The sequence below is a fragment of the Silurus aristotelis genome (assembly GCF_946808225.1).
Source record: "Silurus aristotelis genome assembly, chromosome: 21".
Classification (NCBI taxonomy): domain Eukaryota; kingdom Metazoa; phylum Chordata; class Actinopteri; order Siluriformes; family Siluridae; genus Silurus; species Silurus aristotelis.
In genome coordinates this window covers 16113392-16135503 of record NC_139594.1, presented here as the reverse complement: position 1 = coordinate 16135503, position 22112 = coordinate 16113392, and the positions used below count along the sequence as shown (strand labels likewise).

Here is a 22112-nt window from a genome sequence, read left to right as displayed (position 1 = left end):
ATCCATCAATCAGTCCATCCATTCATCTTTCCACTCATCTGGTTATTGTTCCATCCACCTATCTACTATATATTCATCCATCCTACCATTCATCTACTTATTGATCCATCCATCCATCCATCCATTAATCCATTCATCCTGCCACCCATCTGCTTGATGAACCATTTATTTATTCGGTCATCCATCATTCATCTATCCATCCATCCATCCGTTCATCTTTTCATTTTGCCACTCATCTAGTTATTGTTCCATCCACCAAACTACCCATCCATCCATCCATCCATCCATCCATCCATCCATGCAATCTGTCACCCATCCCCTCTAACCCTTCAACCATCTATTCATCTTATCCATCTATTCAATCTACTAGTTTATCTATCCGTCCGTCCTTTCGTCCGTCTGTCCATAATACATTTTATTGCATATTTTAACAATGTATATACAGTATGGTAGTCTAGTGGTAGTCTATATACCCCTGGTAGTCTAGTGGTTAAGATGCAGCGCTGCGACCCGGGTTCGATTCCCGGTCAGGGAACCATCCCCAGCCACTCTTAGTGCCGGTCCCAAGCCCGGATAAATTGGGGAGGGTTGCGTTAGGAAGGGCATCCAGCATAAAAACATGTGCCAAATCAAACGTGCGGAGGATCCGCTGTGGCGACCCCTAACGGGAGAAGCCGAAAAGAAAGTTTTTATATACAGTATGATACACTCAATATTAACAGGTGGCTAATGTTTTTTTTTTCTGCTTTTGTTATTCATTTTGTCATTAATGTACAATATATTTTTACATTTAAGGTCCCCTGGTGGTCTAGTGGTTAAGGTGCAGCGCTCCCACCGCTGCGACCCGGGTTCGATTCCCGGTCAGGGAACCATCCCCAGCCACTCTTAGTGCCGGTCCCAAGCCCGGATAAATTGGGGAGGGTTGCGTTAGGAAGGGCATCCAGCGTAAAACATGTGCCAAATCAAACGTGCGGAGGATCCGCTGTGGCGACCCCTAACGGGAGAAGCCGAAAAGAAAGTAGTATATTTTTACATTTAATAACATCCAGTTAATTTAAATACAGATGAACCAAAATCTGCTCCCCTTCATCAAGCTGATTAGGAAGAGGCTATAATCAGCCATCTAACAGCCCGAGTAACGATGGTGAGACGTAACGTAAATAACAAACCTGTCATCAGGTCGGCTATTTGTACTTGCAAATCAACACACCTTTTTTAATTACGCAGTGAAGTTGTGAGGTGTAAATGATATTGTAGCATGTAGTTTAATGAAGTATATGTACATATACAGCCTCCTGCATTTAGCACGTGTATCAGCATGTATCAGCTTATATCCCAGATATTTATTCTTCTCTTTCTCTTGCTTCTCAGACGGCGATGGATCAGCTTCACATGCACTTCACCCAGGCCATACACAATACCGTGTTCCAGGTGGTGCTGGGATACGTGGAGCTGTGCGCTGGCAACGCTGACACTAAATTCCAGAAGATGCAGTATAAGGATCTGTGCACGGTAAGCACCACCAGCCCTTTCCTCCTACTCCTCTCTCCCACCTGAAAAAAAGTTTTGTTTTTTTTCGATTAGCCGCTTTGCTTCACAGAGCTCCGGGTGAAAGTAATCTCCTAAACGACTTCAGCTGTAGTTAAGCGCCTTCATGAATAACTCGCCCCACTTTTGTGCTTCAGACAAGCAGGAAATGATTTTCCTGCTTACCACAAGGCCCCATCCGTCTGCATTTTGGAGCACGGAGAGACACGGGAACGGCGGCCCGGCGCTCCGTGGAAGGCGACGAGAAATGCTGGCTCATTCATGGCCATGTCACAAAGCAATTAATCAGAGTTAATGCACAGGAATAGAGCGGTTAAAAAGGACATCATAGGTTTTTTTTCCGTCTCTTAGCTCCTTACCCCTCGCTCTCAAAGCTTCGGTTGCAATCGGCCTGAAACGAAGCACCGCATTCACAATCAAAGGAGCCGCAATCTCGATCCGTCCATTTTTATCGCTTTGTTTTTGCAGGACGTGCGCGATTAATCGATCCAAAGCATCGTGTGATCGGTGTGATCAGGACTACCGTGGAACGGCGAAAGCATCGATTCTCACATTTAGAGCTGCGTGAAGCAGTGTGTTAGTGTGTTCTACGAGCTCACTTTCGATGTATAACGAGTCTTTTCAGAATCAGAATACTTTATTGATCCCACAGGGAAATTGTTTTGTTGCAGTTGCTCACAGTGAAATTAAGGTGAAGATGAAAGTTACAATACAACGAAAGAAAGTGAAATAAAACACAAGGTGGCATCAAAACGTTTCGAGACTAATAATGCTATTCTGACTACATGCATTAGCACTACGATTTCATCACGGACAGCAATTTTTTTCCCTTCCTGACTTTTTCTTTTTTTTATGCTTTGTTTTTTTTTGTCTCGAGTAGTCTTGTTCAGACTGTCTTTCTTTCTGTCTGTCTATTTTCCTTTCTTTCTTTCTTTCTTTCTTTCTTTCTTTCTTTCTTTCTTTCTTTCTTTCTTTCTTTCTTTCTTTCTTTCTTTCTTTCTCTGTCTGTCTGTCTGTCTGTCTGTCTGTCTGTCTGTCTGTCTGTCTGTCTGTCTGTCTGTCTGTCTGTCTGTCTGTCTTTCTGTCTTTCTTTCTTTCTTTCTTTCTTTCTCTGTCTGTCTGTCTTTCTTTCTTTCTCTGTCTGTCTGTCTTTCTTTCTCTGTCTGTCTGTCTTTCTTTCTCTGTCTGTCTGTCTTTCTTTCTTTCTTTCTTTCTTTCTTTCTTTCTTTCTTTCTTTCTTTCTTTCTTTCTTTCTTTCTTTCTTTCTTTCTTTCTTTCTTTGTCTGTCTGTCTGTCTGTCTGTCTGTCTGTCTGTCTGTCTGTCTGTCTGTCTGTCTGTCTGTCTGTCTGTCTGTCTGTCTGTCTGTCTTTTTTTTTCTTTCTTTCTTTCTTTCTTTCTTTCTTTCTTTCTTTCTTTCTTTCTTTTTTTCTTTCTTTCTTTCTTTCTTTCTTTCTTTCTTTGTCTGTCTGTCTGTCTGTCTGCCTTTCTTTCTCTGTCTGTCTGTCTGTCTGTCTGTCTGTCTGTCTGTCTGTCTGTCTGTCTGTCTGTCTGTCTGTCTGTCTTTTTTTTTTCTTTCTTTCTTTCTTTCTTTCTTTCTTTCTTTCTTTCTTTCTTTCTTTCTTTCTTTCTTTCTTTCTTTCTTTCTTTCTTTCTTTCTTTCTTTCTTTCCCTTCCTTACTTTTTCCTGTCTTTACGTTTTATGTTTTTCTGTCTGGAGTAGTATTGTTCAGACTTTTCTGTCTGTCTGTCTGTCTGTCTGTCTGTCTGTCTGTATGTCTGTCTTTCTTTCTTTCCTTCTTACTGTCAGTTTGTATAATGAGTAAAAGGCATTAAATTTGTTATATCATCACACGTATTCCATAATGCAACACAGTTATATGTAATGTGTGATAAAGTTGCAATTCTGTAGTAAGTAACTACAGAGAGGCTTAACATTACAATTACAGCTCTGCGTGTGTGCGTGTGTGCGTGTGTGTGTGTGTTTGTAATATGGGTCATGTTTGCTCATATTTCATTTAGCCGACTCCCCCCTCCTGCGTTCTTTCCTCAGCCTGTGATCTGAGGCAAACATCTGCTCAGTGTACTCTGTATTCCACACAGCCACTGCTTCGCCTCAGATACTCTTTAGTCATTCACAATGTTGTAATTGAAAGCTCACCCTCAGTAGGCTGGTCTGATATTGATTATTTTTTCCCCGATGATGATTTAATCACTCAGAGATGAGCTGTAAAGCAGATCGGCTGTAGAAGTCGCTTTGTCCGTTCGAATGGCACGCCAAGCCGCGTCAGGTTTCGGCTCCGTGGAATTGAAGGACGCATGAAGGCTTTTAATCGGGAATAGAAGCTTTTTACGGAGCATTTTACATCACATTTATGAATCCCTTTTATTCCCTCTTTTTCTTTTCTTTTTTAACAGGCCATAAACTGGCTCATAACACCTGATAACTAAAATTAATTTAAATAGTTTTACGGTTTTGCCTTTTAAGTGAAACCAATCAATCAAAAAGATTTACCAAAAATATAACTTTATATCGAAAAATCATTGCCATTGACATAATATATGAATTAAATGCAACGGGGAAGTGCTATTTTAAAGCCTTTGTCTCACTGATTGAAAGGTACTGGGTTCAAGCCCCATTATCGCCAAGCTGCCACTTCTGGGGCTCCTGAGCAAGACCCCTAAACATCTGTGCTCGAGAGGCACTGTATCATCACCTTTTTATTTATTTCTTTTCTTTTTCTCCCATTACCAGTGTTCATACAGATTTGACTATGTTAAGATCTCTCATACAGTCACAAACAGTAATTTCGATGCCACAAACAAATAGAATCATAATTTTTCCTTAAAAAAAAAAAAAAAAAACCTGCTGAAAAATTGCATTTGTTCCCGCTTCTTGGTGCTTTTTTCCCCACCAGGCAACCCAGACACTGTCACACAAACTAATATAGACTTAGAGCGTGTCTGTATCAAGCCAATAAAGGTTATCTGGAGACAATTAGTGGTGGTTGATTTAATGATTTAGCCATGAGTCCGAGTCATCACGCTTATTGAGCGAAGTCTCGCATGTTCCCTACCATGTTCCGCTGGAGGAGATCGACGTTACACGTTCTGTAAAAATAATTTGGAAAAGAAAGAAGCAGACGCGAGCGTGCAGTTTGAACGGGATCAAATTTCCATCCATGATCATGCGCTATTACCGTTTGTGTAGCGATTACGTGCTATGAGGGGGCAATGAGGCAATCGGTGCATAAATCACTGAGATCGAAGCGGAGGAAGGGGAGGTTATGATTATGCTAATAAGCCTGGGCGTACTACAATACACCTTATTTTCATTTTCAACCCCTTGTTTCGAACTTTATTATTACCACTTGATGCCAGTCAGCCAGTCATGTAGCAGCACGAGACGCAGAAATCCTGCTAATAGAAGTCAAGAGATTCAGGGAATATTCATGTTTACATTCATGGCATTTTGGTAGACGCCCTCATCCCCTGATTATGCGTGTCGCGGTTGTTTTACACAGACGCGGAACCTGTGTGGAAAAACCATGTTGTGGCAAATTAATATCTAGAAAAAAGTGACAAAAGTTTGGCTACAATTTCTGCAAGGGAATGAGCCGATACAAGATCCGATACGGATTCCAGGTGAACAGGAGACTTTCGAAATCGCAGATTTGAGGACCCGTGTCTCAAGCCAATGGCTCTTATCAACGGCAGTAATTGGTTAACATGTTTACATGGCAGAATTTATATTTTGTGCGGTTTATAGAAAGGTTTGTCCCACCCCTCTCAAACCCATTACAAATATAAGGTGTTTATATGGAGCATTTTTCTTTCGGATTCTTTTAAACCGATTACATGCTCCATGTAAACACACCTAATGTGACTTTTACTGTGGTACTTACTGTGGTATTTACTTGAAACTAGAGGGGCTGGTCTAATATTTTAGAAACTGCTAAGAAATCTCCTTTTTTCCACACACAACAGTTGCTAGAGTTTATACAGAGTGGCGCGAAAAACAAAAAAACATCCTGTGTAGAGTCTTGGCAGACTAATGAGAGATTTTAAGTTTATTTCTATTTTCACAATGGACATTAAGAATTATAAAACAATAAATTAGAATATAAGTGAATGATGTGTATTAATCCCTGATGACCAGCCTGGGGCGACTGTGGCCAAAAAAAGAACTACCTTAGAGGTTATGAGGAAGAAACCCTGAGAGGAACCAGACTCAAAAGGGGAACACATCCTCATTTGGGTGATATCAAGTGTGTGATTGTAACTCTTTAAACAATACAGAACATAGCAGAGTGAGAACTAACATGAACACCGGAGTGTGTGATTATGAGTAACGTCCATTCCACAGTCTTATAGTCAGTTGATGTTGTGGTACCAGGAGCTCCTGAGGAACTTAGGATTCAAAGAATGTTCAAAGAAGTCCACTCTACATTAAGTGGTACATCTTTAGATGTTTGTGGGGTCAAATCTGAGAAAAATCACCAGACTGTAGTAGCTCAAATAAGTGCTTCTTACTGTGGTGAGAAGAAAACGCATCTCAGAATACGAAACACTATAAACTACATCTCCATAAACTGCGCATCTCCATAACTAAATCCGCTGCGATTCGCATCCCGATGCAGTGCGATTCGATTCAATACACTGCGATTCGATGGAAAAATATGATGGTATGCAATTCAATATGGTACAGAGAGTTCACTTTTATTTCTTTGGCTCAAACAGACAGCAAATCATCAATTTACTAAAGTGCCTTCTGACTTCTAACACATGACCCCTTTCACAAACACGCTTTTGTAGACGCTCTTTTTCTGTTGTGTCTCCAGGAAGATGCAGCTCTACCTCTGCCATGTTAATCAGTATTTTATGTGACTCTCAGGACACGCCTCGGTCTCTGTAGTGTTGTCATATTCACGTAGCAGCAGCGGTGCTGAGAGAACACGCTCGAAAAACGGTGAAGCGACGAGAAATCGATCTACACATCAAATATCGGTCACAAATTATTGGTCGCTTTGTAAATAATAAAAGTAGAGCGCATCTAATAAAAATGATGCAAATGTGTTCAAAACTATGCATACAAATGCCAACGTGTATCTGATGCACACGTTTTTAAAACAACGCATCACAGCGGTAGATATTATGCCGATGCACTGACGCAAAGCTTACTATCCCTAATATAAACCTTGAGGTGATTGGGATCCTGTTAAACAAGAACAAGAATCCGAGGCTATCATGAGCACTGAATCAAATGTGGACAGAAAAAAGACCAGGTATGTTTTTTCCCCTCTAATTATCAGCTGTTTGGGCGAACTTGGGTGAAGCATCTCAACATGCACAACCGTTATAAAGCACTGTTATTTGAGTTACCTTAGCTTTCTTGGCAGCTTGAAACCACTTTTTCATTTCTCTCGAACCTTATTTTCTTATTCGCCTGCAGATTCTCCACACGTAGGATGTTTTTTGTAATGTCGGTGTAATGTAATGTGTGTAAATCACAGTATAGCAGCAATTTCTATGTTCAAACCAACCCACTATGCTAAAGTAAGAGTCACAGAGATCACATTTTTTCTCACTGAAGATTTAGAAATGCTCAAACCGGCCCATCTGGTAACAATAACCATTTCAGGATAAAAGTCACAGGAGAACATGTCTTCTTTCTGGTGTTTGATGTAAATATTACCCGAAGCTCTTGACCTGTCTCTGCATTGTGATAGTGCTAGAGATTAGATAACTGCCTAAATGTGCCGGTTGACAGATGTTCCTAATAAAGTGGACAGTGTGTGTTTGTGTGTGTATATACCTAAAGTTCCCAGAAGCATTGTTTCTCCGACAAGATATTTTAAAATGTCTTCATTTAATAGTTTTGTCGTTTTATTCTGAGCCAACGTGTGTATTCATTTGAGAGTCATTCAACAGACCTGTGGTTTCTTAAGTGGGTAAGAAAAGTAGGAAAGCTCTTTTCCTACAGGATGTACTGGGAGTCCGTCACCTCAGGTTATTCTCACTGATCGTTTTACAGAAGATAAAATCCTAAAATAACTTTTCCAGATGTGTGCCTGCACAATCGACAAAGAATTACTGGCATAACACATTTCAAGGGATACAAAAAAATCCCAGAGATCTTTATAGTGCTCCAGATTGTAAAACTAATCCAGTTTGAATAATCCTGAAGGCAAAACCTTAGATCGATATATGAAAACTGACACACGAGACAAACAGGAGCTCTAAAAAAAAAAAAGTCAACCTGCCGAAGTCATGTGAACAAACTGAACATATTTTGATCAGCGGACCCCAAACTATGGCCCACTGGCCGAATAGGTCTCGCCCCCACATTTGGAACGGCCCTCTGAACAATAGCAGAGACAGATTTAGAAAATGTTATTTTAAATATTTTTTACTCATATCATATCTGTATAATAAATATACCGTATTTTCGGGACTATAAGCCGCTACTTTTTTCCCACGCTTTGAACCCCGCTGCTTAAACAATTAAGCGGCTAATTTATGCATTTTTCCGGGGTTTTTCCCTGTTTCACAAGCTTCAAACCAAAAAACTGAGCCCCATTCATTTCATAACATTAGACCAATGAAATTGCTGAATGGGTTCAGGTGAACCAATGAGACTCTTTATATTAAATCAGATGCGCTCCCACTGAATCGGGCCGCACCACATCATAAATATGGATGATGTTCCTCTGACGTTTGACCTGCCGCTCACTCGGACTGTCTACAGGAAATGCAAATCATTCGTCACGCTGAAAACAACCGGGCATGAAAAAACACACTTCACCTGTGTTCTGAGCTGCACGGCATCGGGAGAAAAGCTTCACCGATGGTGATTTTAAAACGCACGATGATGCCAAAAGAAACTTGTTGAGAAATTGTTGTGAAAGGAAGGAGGAAGACAGTGAACAATGACTTTCTTGGTAGGCTGCTGTTTAGATACAAGCCATGTAACAGACACTGTCTTTCATTAAAGTTCATTAGTTTCAGTGTATGTGTGTGTAAGTGCGGCTTATAGACAGGTGCGGCTTATTTATGTTAAAAATAAAAATCGTTGTCAAATTCAGTGGGTGCAGCTTATATATGGGTGCGCTTAATAGTCCGGAAATTACGGTAATAATAAAGGTTGGCTTTCAAAATAAAATTTCCATCAGTTATTAATGGAGGTCGAATCACTGATAGTGGATTGCTAGAACTATCGTCTATTGACAAAGATCCATACCGATAGTTTTTCAGGCTTCCGGTCCGCTGTCATCACGAGAGCGCTGTTTGTTTATACACGCGAGACTGCGCGCTGCATGGAAAGCGCCCTATTTATTATTTATAATTTATATTATTATATCCTTTTTTTTCTCTTGCACTGAATGTTGCACATGTGCCTTTTGTGTTGTTTGTTTCGAGTTATGTGTACTTCTGTGTACAAACTGAACACAGAAGTACACATAACTCGAGTAAACAAACTGAATTGTTTGTTTGTTTGTTTTTTATCCAGGATCCATTTTAAAAACTCGGTTGGTAAATCGATTATCGGGCAAGTACGATCCAACCCAGCTATCGGTATTGGGAAAATCCACTTTTGGTCGAATTCTACTTAATTAGCGTAGCCAAATTTTCTGTAGATTCACCCACCAACCATATAAATATGCATAAGTAAATGTTTTGATTTCAATAGCAATAAATATAAAAATGCCTTTGTTGGTATCATTATTCAGACTTTCCTCCACCACAGTGGAAAGCTTGATTGGAACTTATTTATAACTCTGAGCTGATTGCTGCTCGGATGACATGTCTCGGATGCTCCTGTCCTACCACTGATATGAACGCTACTCACAGAGCGATACGTGGTTTGCTGGGAAATATCTGCCTCGCCAGGCAAGAGAACATTTGATTAATTCTGTGCGTTAGCTCAGCAATGGGGCCGCATTGACGTCTACTGATAAGCGAGAACACGAGCTGCATCGTTAAGATTTAGCATGAATCAGAGGTGCCATGTAAAAGAGACTTAATGCTTCCACTCACCGTCACCCTTCTGTATAGCCCTGATTAGATCTTTATAAAGAATTCCTATAGGGACACAGGACCGTATGGGTACATGTATGTTTCGAACGTTTCGAGCTTTAAGAGGTCACCGGATTCGAATTGAAGCTCAAGGTCAGGGCTTTTTTAAAAAAAAACATTAATTGCACGATCACGTTTCTAAGAATCAGGCGGTGTACATGATTGTGATGTGTTGATTAGTGCGCTGTTCCTCAGTGAATCATGGCAAAGGACACGTCTGAAGGTTAGAGGAGCTCATCAAGCAATTTAGTTGATGTGGAGCTACATGGGGCTGTCAATCTTTCTTATACACACGAGTTCAGGTGCATGCTAAAGAATCATTCTGCAGTTAACATGCAGTGTGGAGCACAGATTTAGGTGGTATTTCGAATCACAGCATTTAGCCGAACCCTTTATTCAGAACCGCATGGTTTTAAATCTACGAAAAAACACTCTATATTATGCTAGTTGCTTGAATAATGTAAATTTTGCATTACTGAGAAAATTGAATGACACTATAGAACAAGGGTCACCAACATGGCCTTTTCTAAAAAAAAAAAATAGCTCACCATAGCGCCACTTACCAGTGAGCTGCATCTAACACTTGCATTGGTGTGAATTTGAAAATGACAGTATTTAAATATAGAAGAGTAGATATAGATAAATATCAATAATTATTATTAATAACATATAATTAAAGGTAAGTTAAGCAAATTTTGATATTTCAGAACTTGTATGTTATTTCAACTTGTTTGTATTAAACTGGTAGCCCTTCAGTTTAATCGGTACCCCAGAAGAAGCTTGCAGTTTCAAAAGGTTGGTGACCCCCTGCTATAGAACATTGTACTAGTATAGTGTTATGAGTAGCTAAATATACAGGCTTAAGTGAATAACACTGATCAACACACTCGCACCTGTCAAGGAGTTTTTACCTCATACCATTTATACCAGGGGTCACCAACCTTTTGAAGCTAGAGAAAGATATCCTTTCTGCAGCAATACGCTCGCTGCTACTGTACAAAGCAAAAAATTGTTTACGGGTGGAAAACATGACTAAGAATTGATGGTGACTTGGCCTCTAAGTTCATTCGATTGGGCGTTTGTGAGATGCGATGGACAAACAAGAGGCCCCACTTTTTAACTTGCTTACATCTTGCTGCCAGATCCCACAGTGGATCTTTAAAGTTCTTCTGGATCCATGCATTGAAAGGACAGCCTCAAAGGACAGCTTTTTTCCCCCTTTCTTTTTAAAGGGGGAGCTACACAATATTGGGCAGGTGGATTTATTTTTTGTGGTGGCTGATTGTATTGTATATAAATGTAAATTTTTTTCTTTTTTCATTTGGTTGGTTTTGTCCAAAGTAACTTTAGCGAAGTACAGGAAATTGAGCAGAATGAGGTTTAAGGGTTTGGCTCCGGAGCAAAACAGTGGCGGTTTTGCATTGCAGTGTTTTGAACTTACGACTTTTGTCCAATGCTTTTACAGCTGAGCTGCCACTGTTTCATTCTACGGAAGAGTGCGGGGGGAAGAAATGAGGCGCCTCATACCTTCGTCCTTTTGTTCTACTGCTTTACACCCACTCACCAGCCCTGCTGTTTGTGGTATTTCCTACTTTTGCTAAGTAAGGACTAGTGTTCCTTTGTGTATCCAGCACCACAAGTGGTCACCGGCATTTGAGACGCGGATTAGATGTGAATGGCTATTTGTCTTGGCGGTCCACAACTAATTTGTTCACCTGACACAAGGGGCCCAAAGATCCTTGAATGTATGACTACCCCATGCAGTTCAGGTATCATTCTTAATCTTTTTTTATGTCTCAAGTGGGCTGGGAATTATTGAAACCTAGAGCAGATTTTCTCCCTGCTGAATCTTTCCTCAGGGCTGCAGTGGAAATGCATTAAGGTTACTTTGTAGAGAGTTGGCTTTGATTGAGGAGACCTGCGCATTGGTCTGCTGGCACTGCAATTCCGCTGATGCTGATGGTAGCAAAATTTTTATTTTTTTCTCTCTTTCTTTTGCCCGTTAAAGCATTTAAATGAGTGAATCAGCTTAAAATAGGAACGCACCTGGTCAGTAAGATGCCCAGTTCTTTCTAGAGAACTCTTAGAATCCACACCAATACAACAACTGTGTCTTTCAACACCTGACAAAATTTAGCAGTCCCAATTAGACGAGGGTTCTAAGATCAGATCTACAACCTTGGACCTCTAAATCTTAATTTCCTAACACAAAACACCTAATGGTCCTCCATGAGCAATGAGTCGACTGGCAAAGCTGAGAGATTGATCGTGCGGTTCGCATGGATCCTTTCCATTTCTCCTCAGTCTTGCCAAACTCTACTTCCTGCCCTGTAATCGTAGAATCAATGCCAGTGTAACCTCCCAGACTCCATGAAACACTTCTTGGCTACTAGACAAAGCAAGGAGATTAGATGTAAACAAAGGACACTACCCCGACATACCAAACAACTTAAAAATAGCAATGTTTTGGCTGGTGTGAATGTTATTGTCTTTTGCTCCTGTCATCCTTTTAATGTTAAGTTATAGCTTTCTGCATTAGCTGGAATCTGCACGGTTGATTCATGCAAGCTTGTGTATCTGCAGCTGTGAAAATGTTCACAGGTGATAATATATTCCCAACGCAAGCAGTCACTATGTACAGGTCAGACTTAATCCGATTTATTTCATCCACTCAGACTTTGGGTGTGTAATCGTAGATCACATTCATCTTAAATTGAATGATGGTTTCATCGGGGTTTTTTTTTCCAGATTGAACAAGATTACTTTGATAGTACATCAAAAAAGAACAAACAGATAAAGTGCTCAATTAATCTCACGGACCGTTTTTATAGTTGCTGGCATCAGCGGTGTGTTTTAGCTGGCGATCCGATCGAAAATGTTCCTGCGCTACATTTTGTGCACTTCCTCACAGTTTTCTCAATAAAACAGATTGGAAGCAAGAAACTGGGATTTGTCACTAGGGTCTAAAATATTGCAGAATATGAGCAGATCAGGTCGAATTTGCAAGGCAAAAAAAAAAAGAGCCGTGTTCTCATCTGTGTGATTCATTTTTAGCTTTGTGGATGTTAGTTTTTCCACAGCTGGAGGCCATATTGCTCTGTGCCATTTCTGTTCTTAAAAACCCAGCCTGAGACTGTAATTCAACCAAGCTTTTCCATATACACTGCCTTAATTGGAGGAAGAATAAAAAAAGACCTGGATGAAAGCCCTGCATGTAGCTGTCATTTGGGCTGAGAAATGTGTGTATAGATGAGTCGGCCATGTTGTGGTTCGAGACATAACAAACTCCATGTCGGGCCGCCCAGACAGCAGATTGGACTTTCCGGGTGGGAGTACGGCAGCGTTTTTTTTCCAAAATCAAATGTTTTGAATTTTGAGCCTATTAAGTACTAGTTTAAGATGATTTTATCCAAATCACAGAAACTTGTTGGCTGCTAAAATGTGAGGCACATTTTTATTCCATGTTTACTGAAGCTCTTTTTCTTTTCTTATATTTGAATATGATTTATTTTATTACTCTCAGATTTTGCTGATGCTCAGACATCGTGCATGTGTACTAAAATAAATTTTCCGTCTGCCATAATAATTAAAGGTACATTTAGAACAGATGAAAATGGGCGATTAAATTACGATCACTCATGAGTTAAATCATTATTTCAATATTCAATATTGTAATCGATCGAAAGCCCTGTTTTATACATTTCATTGCTGCCACTTGATTGGCTGATTACCTACGGTAGCTAAATGTAAACAATTTTCTTTTAAAGTGAGTGTATATTGAGTGCTTTGTGTTCCACTTGGTCCGACACTGCTTGTTTTGTGTAATGTAATGTCCTATGATGTAAGTCCTAAATCCATTGAGTGTCCTAATATTTAGATGTACACATATCAACACATCATTAGGTCACATGAGCAACAGTAAATCTTTGACTACACTATAATATGGACTAGTCTGCTTATACACTCAGCTACTTAGAAAAGATTTTGCAGGTAAAGATAAGTTCAATCTGTATGATCTTTTATTTATTATAGAACTGGAGTCATTATGTCCATTCCGTGAAAAAAATGTTGTGGGGTTTTTTTTGTTTTTTTGTTTTCCATGTTAACAATGTATGGACCTCTTCACCAGTCATGTCCTACATGATATTTTCAATAGAGAATGCAAGGAGCTGTGAAATGAGCTTGCAGAGAGAACAGTGCACATTTATTTGAAAACCTCCCAGCTCCAGAAGTGTAAAAAAAACAAACAATTCCCAAATGAGCATGTGTCCTTTGACCTTCAAGCAAGGTTCTGTAGATGATTCGAGCAAGCATCCGGAAAATAATGACCTCCGTTGCAGTTGTACGTCTTCTAACACGGAGGTAGGAGTTTATTAGGTACACTTGAGTGTATACGGGACAGAAAAAAGGGAAAAAGTTGACTGCTTGATAGTTATATATGTAATAAAATGGCAAGAATGCTGCTGCATGTTTTCTGGCCTTTTGTTATCCGTGTGTCTGTCAGTGAGTTGTGCATTAGGGAAATTCCCCCGAAGAGTTGAAGTGGCTGGCAGCTGTTTGAATCTGCTTGATGCTCTGCGTTCTCTCTCACCAGCACATCACTCCAGACAGCTACATCCCCTGCCTGACTGACCTGTGCAAAGCATTGTGGGAGGTGATGCTCAGTTACTACCGAACCATGCAATGGCATGAGGAGCATAACAAAGAAGAGGTGAAGGATGCTGACACAGGTAACTTTTTCATACCTTATTTTGCCTCCCTCTTGTGCAAGTTTTCTAAGCGTTTTTTTACTTTATGACATGTAATATGACATGCAGACAAATGAGCTGTATTTACTGGAAGAAAGAAATTTCTTTAAATAAATAAAAATGGGAGTTGTCAATCCTAATGGGGTTTGCAGTTCTATTTAGTAAAAACACATGGGATTTTTGACCGAAAACCCCAGGCATTTTTTTTTTTTGTGCATTTACATTTTTGGCTTTTAAATATTCGACTAAATTTCCAACTTCACATTTATGGCTTTTGGCAGACGCCCTTATCCAGAGCGACTTACATTTATCTCATTCATACAAAAAAAACAATTGAGAGTTAAGGGCTTTGTTCAAGGGCCAGCCAGTGGAAGCTTAGTGGTGATGAGATTTGAACTCACAAGCATCTGAACACTTTAACCACTAAGCTACCACCACCCCAGTTAGTATAGTAAAGTTCCTGTCACTTCTGAAATATGTCCTGGAAGTCCTCTTTTCAAAGCATGCCAAGCACCTTCTGCTATTCAGGCTTAATCTTTGGGAAGAGGGCAAAGTCTGCAGGAGCCAAATATGGCTAGTAGGGTGGGTTCAGAAACCAGAACTGTTTTGAGGAAATGGCGCGTTACAAAACAAGTCTTGAAACTTTTTCATACCGCCGCGACATATAAAAGGGCTCTCTATTAATGGCTTCATCAAAACTGGTTCAATAGGTTGCAAATTTATAATACCATCAGCCCAAGATTCTTTTGGGAGGAATTATAGCATACTTTTTTATTTAATGCAGAAAGACAAAAAAACAAACAGGGAAAATAAGCTTGTGTTACAGGCAGACGAAGGTCTTTACCCGTCGTTTGAAGATAGCCAGTGTCTCAGCTCTTTGGACTTCTAGGGGAAGTTCATTCTACTACCTTGTGCCAGAACAGAAAAAAGTCCTGATGTTTATCTGCAAGATTAGAAAAACCCTGTGCTCATAGTTTTCACTACTAGCATTAAAAGTTCATCTGAAGTTCTTTCTATGTGTGGACTTATTTCCTCTGAAGCAGGAGGTCAGGATGGGGAGGTATAGTTTGGCTCCGCCCTATTTTTAATGACGCAGTAAGGTTAAGCATGCCTCGTATCCAGGGTTAAGCCACACCTGACAGAGCAGTTGTTGTAATGTTGCATTGGATTCACTTAATTTAAAGTAGGAACACTGAATATGTCGCTTGGTAGATTTATAACTCGCTGATTTCTTCAGCAAGGAAGTGTTTATAATGTTTGAAATGGAGGAGTTCAGCGGATCTGCTGAGAAGTTGAACTCTAGATGATGTCATACTTTACCGCTGTCTCAATAAAAGGCGGTTTTGCAATTGTTTAATTAGATTTATTCCTTGTCTTTGCTTCTAAATAATATCGAAACTGTATTATTGAATTATAACTAAATCGTGTTTTCTTTAATGAAATGTTTTTGGTTGAGTACTATTTTGCCAAAAGCAAAATACAACGTTGCCATGTTTGCACGAATTCTAACCTCGAGCCTATTTCCGTGACGTTCCAACGCGAGAGTTTAATAGCTGTTTAAGTGATTTTATCCTGGCCATGCCAACGGCAAAGTGGACTCTTGCACAAATCTGGCGTGTTTCATTGAAATGCAGCCGTTTACAGTTTTTTAATTCTGTCAGCACAGCTGCCCTTGTTCTTCTCTTGTCCTTTGAAAAAGAAATAAAGCTGCAGGGCGATCTGTACCTCAGCTGCCGGCTACTTTATCGTTGATCCTAAATCAAAGTGATCAGAAGGCGATAGAGTTTCACCCACTACCCTTGCAGCTGATGGATTAATAGGTGTTAGCCTTTTTTTTTTTTTTTTTTTACTGTAGAAGGTATTGCTTCTTTTATAAAGGAAGTGTAGGGTGACCAGAGTGAGGGAGCCCAGGTAGGTAATTGCTGGGGATGTTCATTGGCATGCTTGTGTACTATGTTTTGGAGCACCAACACCTTCTTCTGGCTTTGATGTTCGAGGTCATTGAACAGACCTGAAATAGATTGGTGTATGCAGTTGGTCAAGTCTGACATTGGGAATTCATTGAATCAAACTAAAGCACCCTTGTGAGCCACTCTAATGAATGGATAGCAGTATGCATTAATAAAGCACTATGTTTCTCTTGATTGTTATTAACTCCAACAGATCTGCCGTCTTGCACCTTTTATAGAGGACAAATGCTTTGCCTGAGAACATAACTGCAAATCAGTTTCTTTTCATTTATATTTCAAGCTGAGTTCCTCATTTGGTGCTTACTCAAAGCTATATTAACTCCTCTAAGAAGAAATTCAACTATCTGTAGTTACCTGGCAGGTAAGGTTTAACAGCTGGGTCATATGACTACTCCATATCGAGTCTTGCAGGTTTTCATTTGGTACATTTCACACTGGCTGTGGTGCAATCTGTGGTACTAATTAGTGTAACTAACTCTAAGAAAATAGTAAATAAGGTTATTCTTTTGAGCTCCATTTTGTTTGGTCTCTTCCGGCCCCATACGGTATAGTCCTTTAACTCCGCCCCCATAAGGTATAGTCCTTTAACTCCGCCCCCATGCGGTATAGTCCTTTAACTCCGCCCCCACTAGTTAGTGTGACGCACACATGGAAAAGGAAATTCATGTCGCTAAAATGCTCTGAAATCGTACAAAGTTCTTAAGAAAAGTAAGGGTTTGCTACAATTAGTGTTCACACCAATGTTCATAAATGACCATGTAAATATCTGGCAACCATCCAACCTGTAAGAAAAAAAAATCCTAGCACAACACACAGATCATTTACATTCAGACAAAGCAAAGAGAATATAAAGATGTTTACCAGAATTATTTATTCAGTTCAGTTTTATTGCACAGAATGAACAGCTCATAGCCAAAACCTTTGAAAATATCATGAAAATATGCTAAAGGAAATAAATATATGTTCATTAATATTATAGTTATGTAATACATGAATTGTAAATTCAAATTGTAATATATATATATATATATATATATATATATATATATATATATATATATATATATATATATATATATGTGCACAATTAGAATTAGAATTTACAATTCATGTTTCAGATCAGAAGTGGGCCAAGCTCATACGGCTTATAGAGGTTGTTGCCTACCTTATACAAGCAATTTTCTTTTATTGTATATGTATATAAGCAAGTCGAAGATGTGAGAGAAAGAATCAGCCAGAACCATGAGGTTCTGCAAGTAGACAAAAACAAATCAAGCCCTCTTCCATAGTTTCCCTTCGATTTTCTTTTAACGCACATCTGCGGAGAAAAGGGAAAAACTTTTTTTTTTCAGTGGTTCGGTTCTGGAGTATTAGAAGAAAATAAAAATAACGGGCCTTTTTCATTTTAGAAGGACAATATAAAAACGGACCATTTTAGATTTATATTTTTTTTTGAATAATACTCCAGAACCAAAACAGAAGAATTACGACTTTTTGTTTAACCAGGGGATCCAGACTACTGTAGCAGGAAAATCAAACAGGTTTGTCACAATGGAACCTCCCCTTAATATGATGTTAGAATGTTAGAGTACTTGGTGTGTAAATATGTGGAAACAGTGGGGGTTTTCAGCAAAAAAAAAAAAAGTATGTTGTGCTGAACGCTGCATTATAGGCCGTATAAGCCCCGCCCACTTCTGATCTAAAACTACTCTTATGTATTGCTTTTGCAGTTCTTCAATAAGACATAAATAATCAAGCATTTTTCTGTTTTAGTTTTGCTCAGACTTTCTTTTTTTTTGCGCATCGACGAAGAAGCTAGAAAATGAAAATTAAATGACCTGAAGGTACATGGACCCCACTGTAACTTTACAATCAATGCTGTTTCCTAAACCTGGCAGTGTTTTTTATGTTATAGCTGATCAGTTTAGATTAATTGCTGAATCCTGCTTCTTTCTGAATCCTGCTTCAGTAAAACTCCTTCACACTCATTAGCGCAAAACCCATCGACTCAAAACTCTGACAAGCTGTGATTGAGTGTCCCCTCGTACCTCAATACCATGGCAACCTCATCACGGGTATTAGTTACTTGATTTCACAGTACTTTTTGCAATATGTACGTTTTTAACAGTCTTTCAGTTCTGTGTCATCGAATTTGCCCCTAGTAATATTCAGTCCTTTGGCATTCTTTACTCAGGCTTTGCCCCCACAAACATGTTTGTAATGTCTAAAGTCCGTCTTAAGTTCTCTGCATGTTTGCATTATGTACCAGCAGAATTACAGTGCATTTCTTACTGTATATATTAGTTAGGAATTGCAGGGGCACACGATTCTGTTTGAAAGCATCAGAAGGTTTGTCAATTATTCCTTGAATATGGCGCTGGGGCGCAGGTCCATGTACACAGCAAATAGAATGCTTATTTTTGTACTAATGTCAATGTGTTAACCACTCTATATGAGCAAGTAACGGATGTGAGAGAAAGATCAGCCAGAACCATGAGGTGCTTCTAATCTGAATATATTTTGGAGTTCAGATTTATCATTGCAGCCTGCTTGTGACTTTGTTTGAACTGTTATTAATTTACTGAACTGTGCTTCTTCACTACGACTGAAGAAATACTAGGTGGACCCAATTTTCAGAGCTAATATGTTTACAAGAATGTACTTTATTTATCTATGGTTACGCAATATCACCTTCAAAATTGTTCCCTTGCACAGCAATACAACGTTCCCAGCATTTCTGACATCTCTGGAACAGGTCCTGGAAGTCTTAATTTCGAAGCATGTCAAACACCTTCTGCGATTCCTGCTGGATATCCGCAGTGGTGTCAAAACCCTTGAGCCGGATCTTCATCTTCGAGGACGAAGTCCGCAGGAGGCAAATCTGGCGAGCTGGGTGGGTGCGGATCGTGTATCAGGAGCTGAGAGCTTGATGCCGGGTTCCGCACGTGGTCAGAATTACAGACACGTTATCAGTGTAGCACCGGTTTCACAGCTCCCGATGTGCACAGGACAATGTCTTTTGGCACACTGACTTGAGGTGTTCCCTGTGACTGTGAGACCACCTCGTACGTGCAGAGTAAACTCTTCACACTGTGAAATTTTGACATTGTCCACTATAGATGTCAGGACACTTTTAAGAAAGTCGGCCATTTTTAAGACGTTAGACATCACACCCCTTAAAAAAATCAATGGACATCGATGCTTACTGAATTCCCATACAGGAAATTACATCGTTTTGTTTTTTTTTAACTTTATGGTTTAAAATGTAAGTGGAATGTGTCAAGTCACTGTGGGACTTAAATTTCCACCCGAAAAACAAGGCTCTCAAACATGGCCGCCCTAGAATTTAACTCCAAGAACAGATACACACTTTCTCGCTCTGGCTTTCTCCCAATTATTGATTGAGCAGAGAAGACCATGCTGGCCCTGATGGCCATCCACGTTTACTTGCCTTTACTGAGCTTATTTCTAAACAGGTGCATGACTAAGTACAGAATACACAAAGTGCAAAATTCAACACGAGTGGTGAGAGAAAAGTTTGTGTCCCGGTTGATTGATTACATGTGAGGTGAGGGGAAAAAAACGTAATTATGTAAATGTAGTTTTTGGCCAGACTATTGATTTAAGGATGACAGGAAATGATGGTGTCTCTTCCTAATGAATGTTGTTGTTTTTTTGTTTTTTTTTACTCCAAATCTAGCAAGAAGGTAAAACAATTTTATGCTCCATCTCTTTGTGCTCATTCCTAACACCTCGTTCATTGTCAAAGAAAACACCGCAGCAGATGTTCCTCCAGTACGTCTTGATTCTTTTGTAATCTGCCGACAGTGAAGCATGAAGGGTGTGGATGTACAGTGCCGAGCTGTCAGGCCGCGGCTTATCCGTTATAAGCTTGGGATTCTTGCTTGTCTCATGATTTAGATCTTCTGGCTCGGATAGTCGAGCAGAGCAGCAATAAGGTTGCGGAGGTAGTTTTCAGGCTGCGCTTTTATCAAATTCAACCTTCTCAAAAGTTTTGTTCTTAAGTAAGAAAATTGCAGGAAGCTTTATTGTTTTCTCATTAAAAAAAAAGTACTTTTCCGACTATAGAGTTTCCTTGATCTTCTCCTGACCTCAAGTACACAACCAAAGGAATCCTGACTAAAATATGGGCTGCAAATTCATTTGTTTACAGCCATACTAAAGGACTTAATGCATATTTAAATACATGTTCGCACATGTCTGAATTGAGTCCATTTTGAGTAAAGTGGCTTTATTGTTATTTTAATGAATTACAGTTGGTAAGGTTTAAATCAGACAATACAATATGGGCACTGCAGTTTTTTTTTGTTTAATTTTATTCTAATATTTAAACATACGAAAGTCCTAAGGGGCCATAAATTATAATATTATTTTCTTTCTTGTTTTCTCGTGATCTGGACCAAATTTTATTGTCATAACGTGGTTTTCTCATGAACTTGTCATAACTAAAGTTGTCTTCTCGTTATCACGTGATCTCGATATAATAAATATTGTTTTCTCCGATCAGTAATTAATTTTTTCTGTGTTCGGCATAAGAGCACGTTCTAGAGGCAGCGTAATCGCAGAATCATAGATGATCACCTTACTTTAATCAGGGACTCGCTCGAACTGAAATAGCTCTGTGCGTGTTAGCGTTTGACAGGTTACAAGGCGCGAAAACGACTACCGTTATGTCGTGACAACGAGAAAACAACTTTTGTTTTAGCGAGAAAATGACGTCGTGATCACGAGAAAACGACGGAAAAATATATATATATAATGCATTGCCTCGTTTGTCGAAAAAAGTGTTTTGTGAGGAAAAAAATTATACATTTATCCAGAGCTCAAATTTTTTTCCACATAGTGATAAATTCAACTGCTCATGCTTAATTGTCCCCCCCCCCCCCCCCCCACAATATTTCATGGTGAACAAAATTCTAATAGGAGCATACACTGAAATTAAAAACAAAAAATAAAACACTATCCGAACTACACTATAAGGACAAAAGTATTGGGGACACCTGACTAGACACCTGTGGGGACACTAGGATGTGGTAGCATAACATTTGCTCGAACCTGTTCCAGAATGACGATACCCCTGTGCACAAAGCCCAACTCCATAAGGATATGCTTTACATTTGTTGGAGTGGATGATCTCCTGCTGTAGAGATCTGACCTCAACCCTATTGAACACCTTTGGGATGAATGGGAACACTGACTGCACCCCAGGCATCCTCACTATTAATATATTGATCAGTTGTCCACAACCTTTTGTCCGTATATTCCTGTGACTTTAGACAATATCATTTTGTCCAAACATTGAAGCATGCTTTTTTTTTGTGAAGTGATCCATATTTTATAGTTTAGTGTCCTGTATTTGGCAAGCGCTTGGTTTTCGGCTTTGTCTGGACACAAAATCCAGGATACACAATATATGAGCTTGGGTTATTTCGATATTGTTGGTTTTATACTAAATAAATTGTGACCTTATCATTCCAGACACTTGCGCATATGACTAAAGATTTAGACAGCACTATAAGGACAGTCTTCGGGTGATAATCGCATTACTTACATTACCGCGTCCCTTCCGTATACTCGGCGAAAGGGTCATTGTGTACTAATTCTTGTCTACACTAATGATGGCAACTTCATTAGCACTCTAAATGGAAAAAGCATTATTCAAAAAGTCATTCCATTTGTCTTCTGAGGCCTTGCAGAGAGGAATAACGATGCTGAAACGCCACCCTGAATATTAAATACCTCCAATGGCAA

At 39.4% G+C, this 22112-nt stretch overlaps 1 protein-coding gene across 5 annotated transcripts in view; it reads left to right on the top strand.

Annotated features, from left to right (window-relative positions):
* Positions 1 to 22112, top strand: part of vps50 (VPS50 subunit of EARP/GARPII complex) — a 207510-nt gene that overhangs the window by 65654 nt on the left and 119744 nt on the right. For all 5 annotated transcript variants that reach the window (XM_083523569.1, XM_083523567.1, XM_083523570.1 and 2 more), the window contains exons 12-13: positions 1372 to 1512; positions 14217 to 14352. In XM_083523569.1, the coding sequence (XP_083379695.1) occupies positions 1372 to 1512; positions 14217 to 14352 (277 nt within the window). The remainder of the gene's footprint in view (positions 1 to 1371; positions 1513 to 14216; positions 14353 to 22112) is intronic.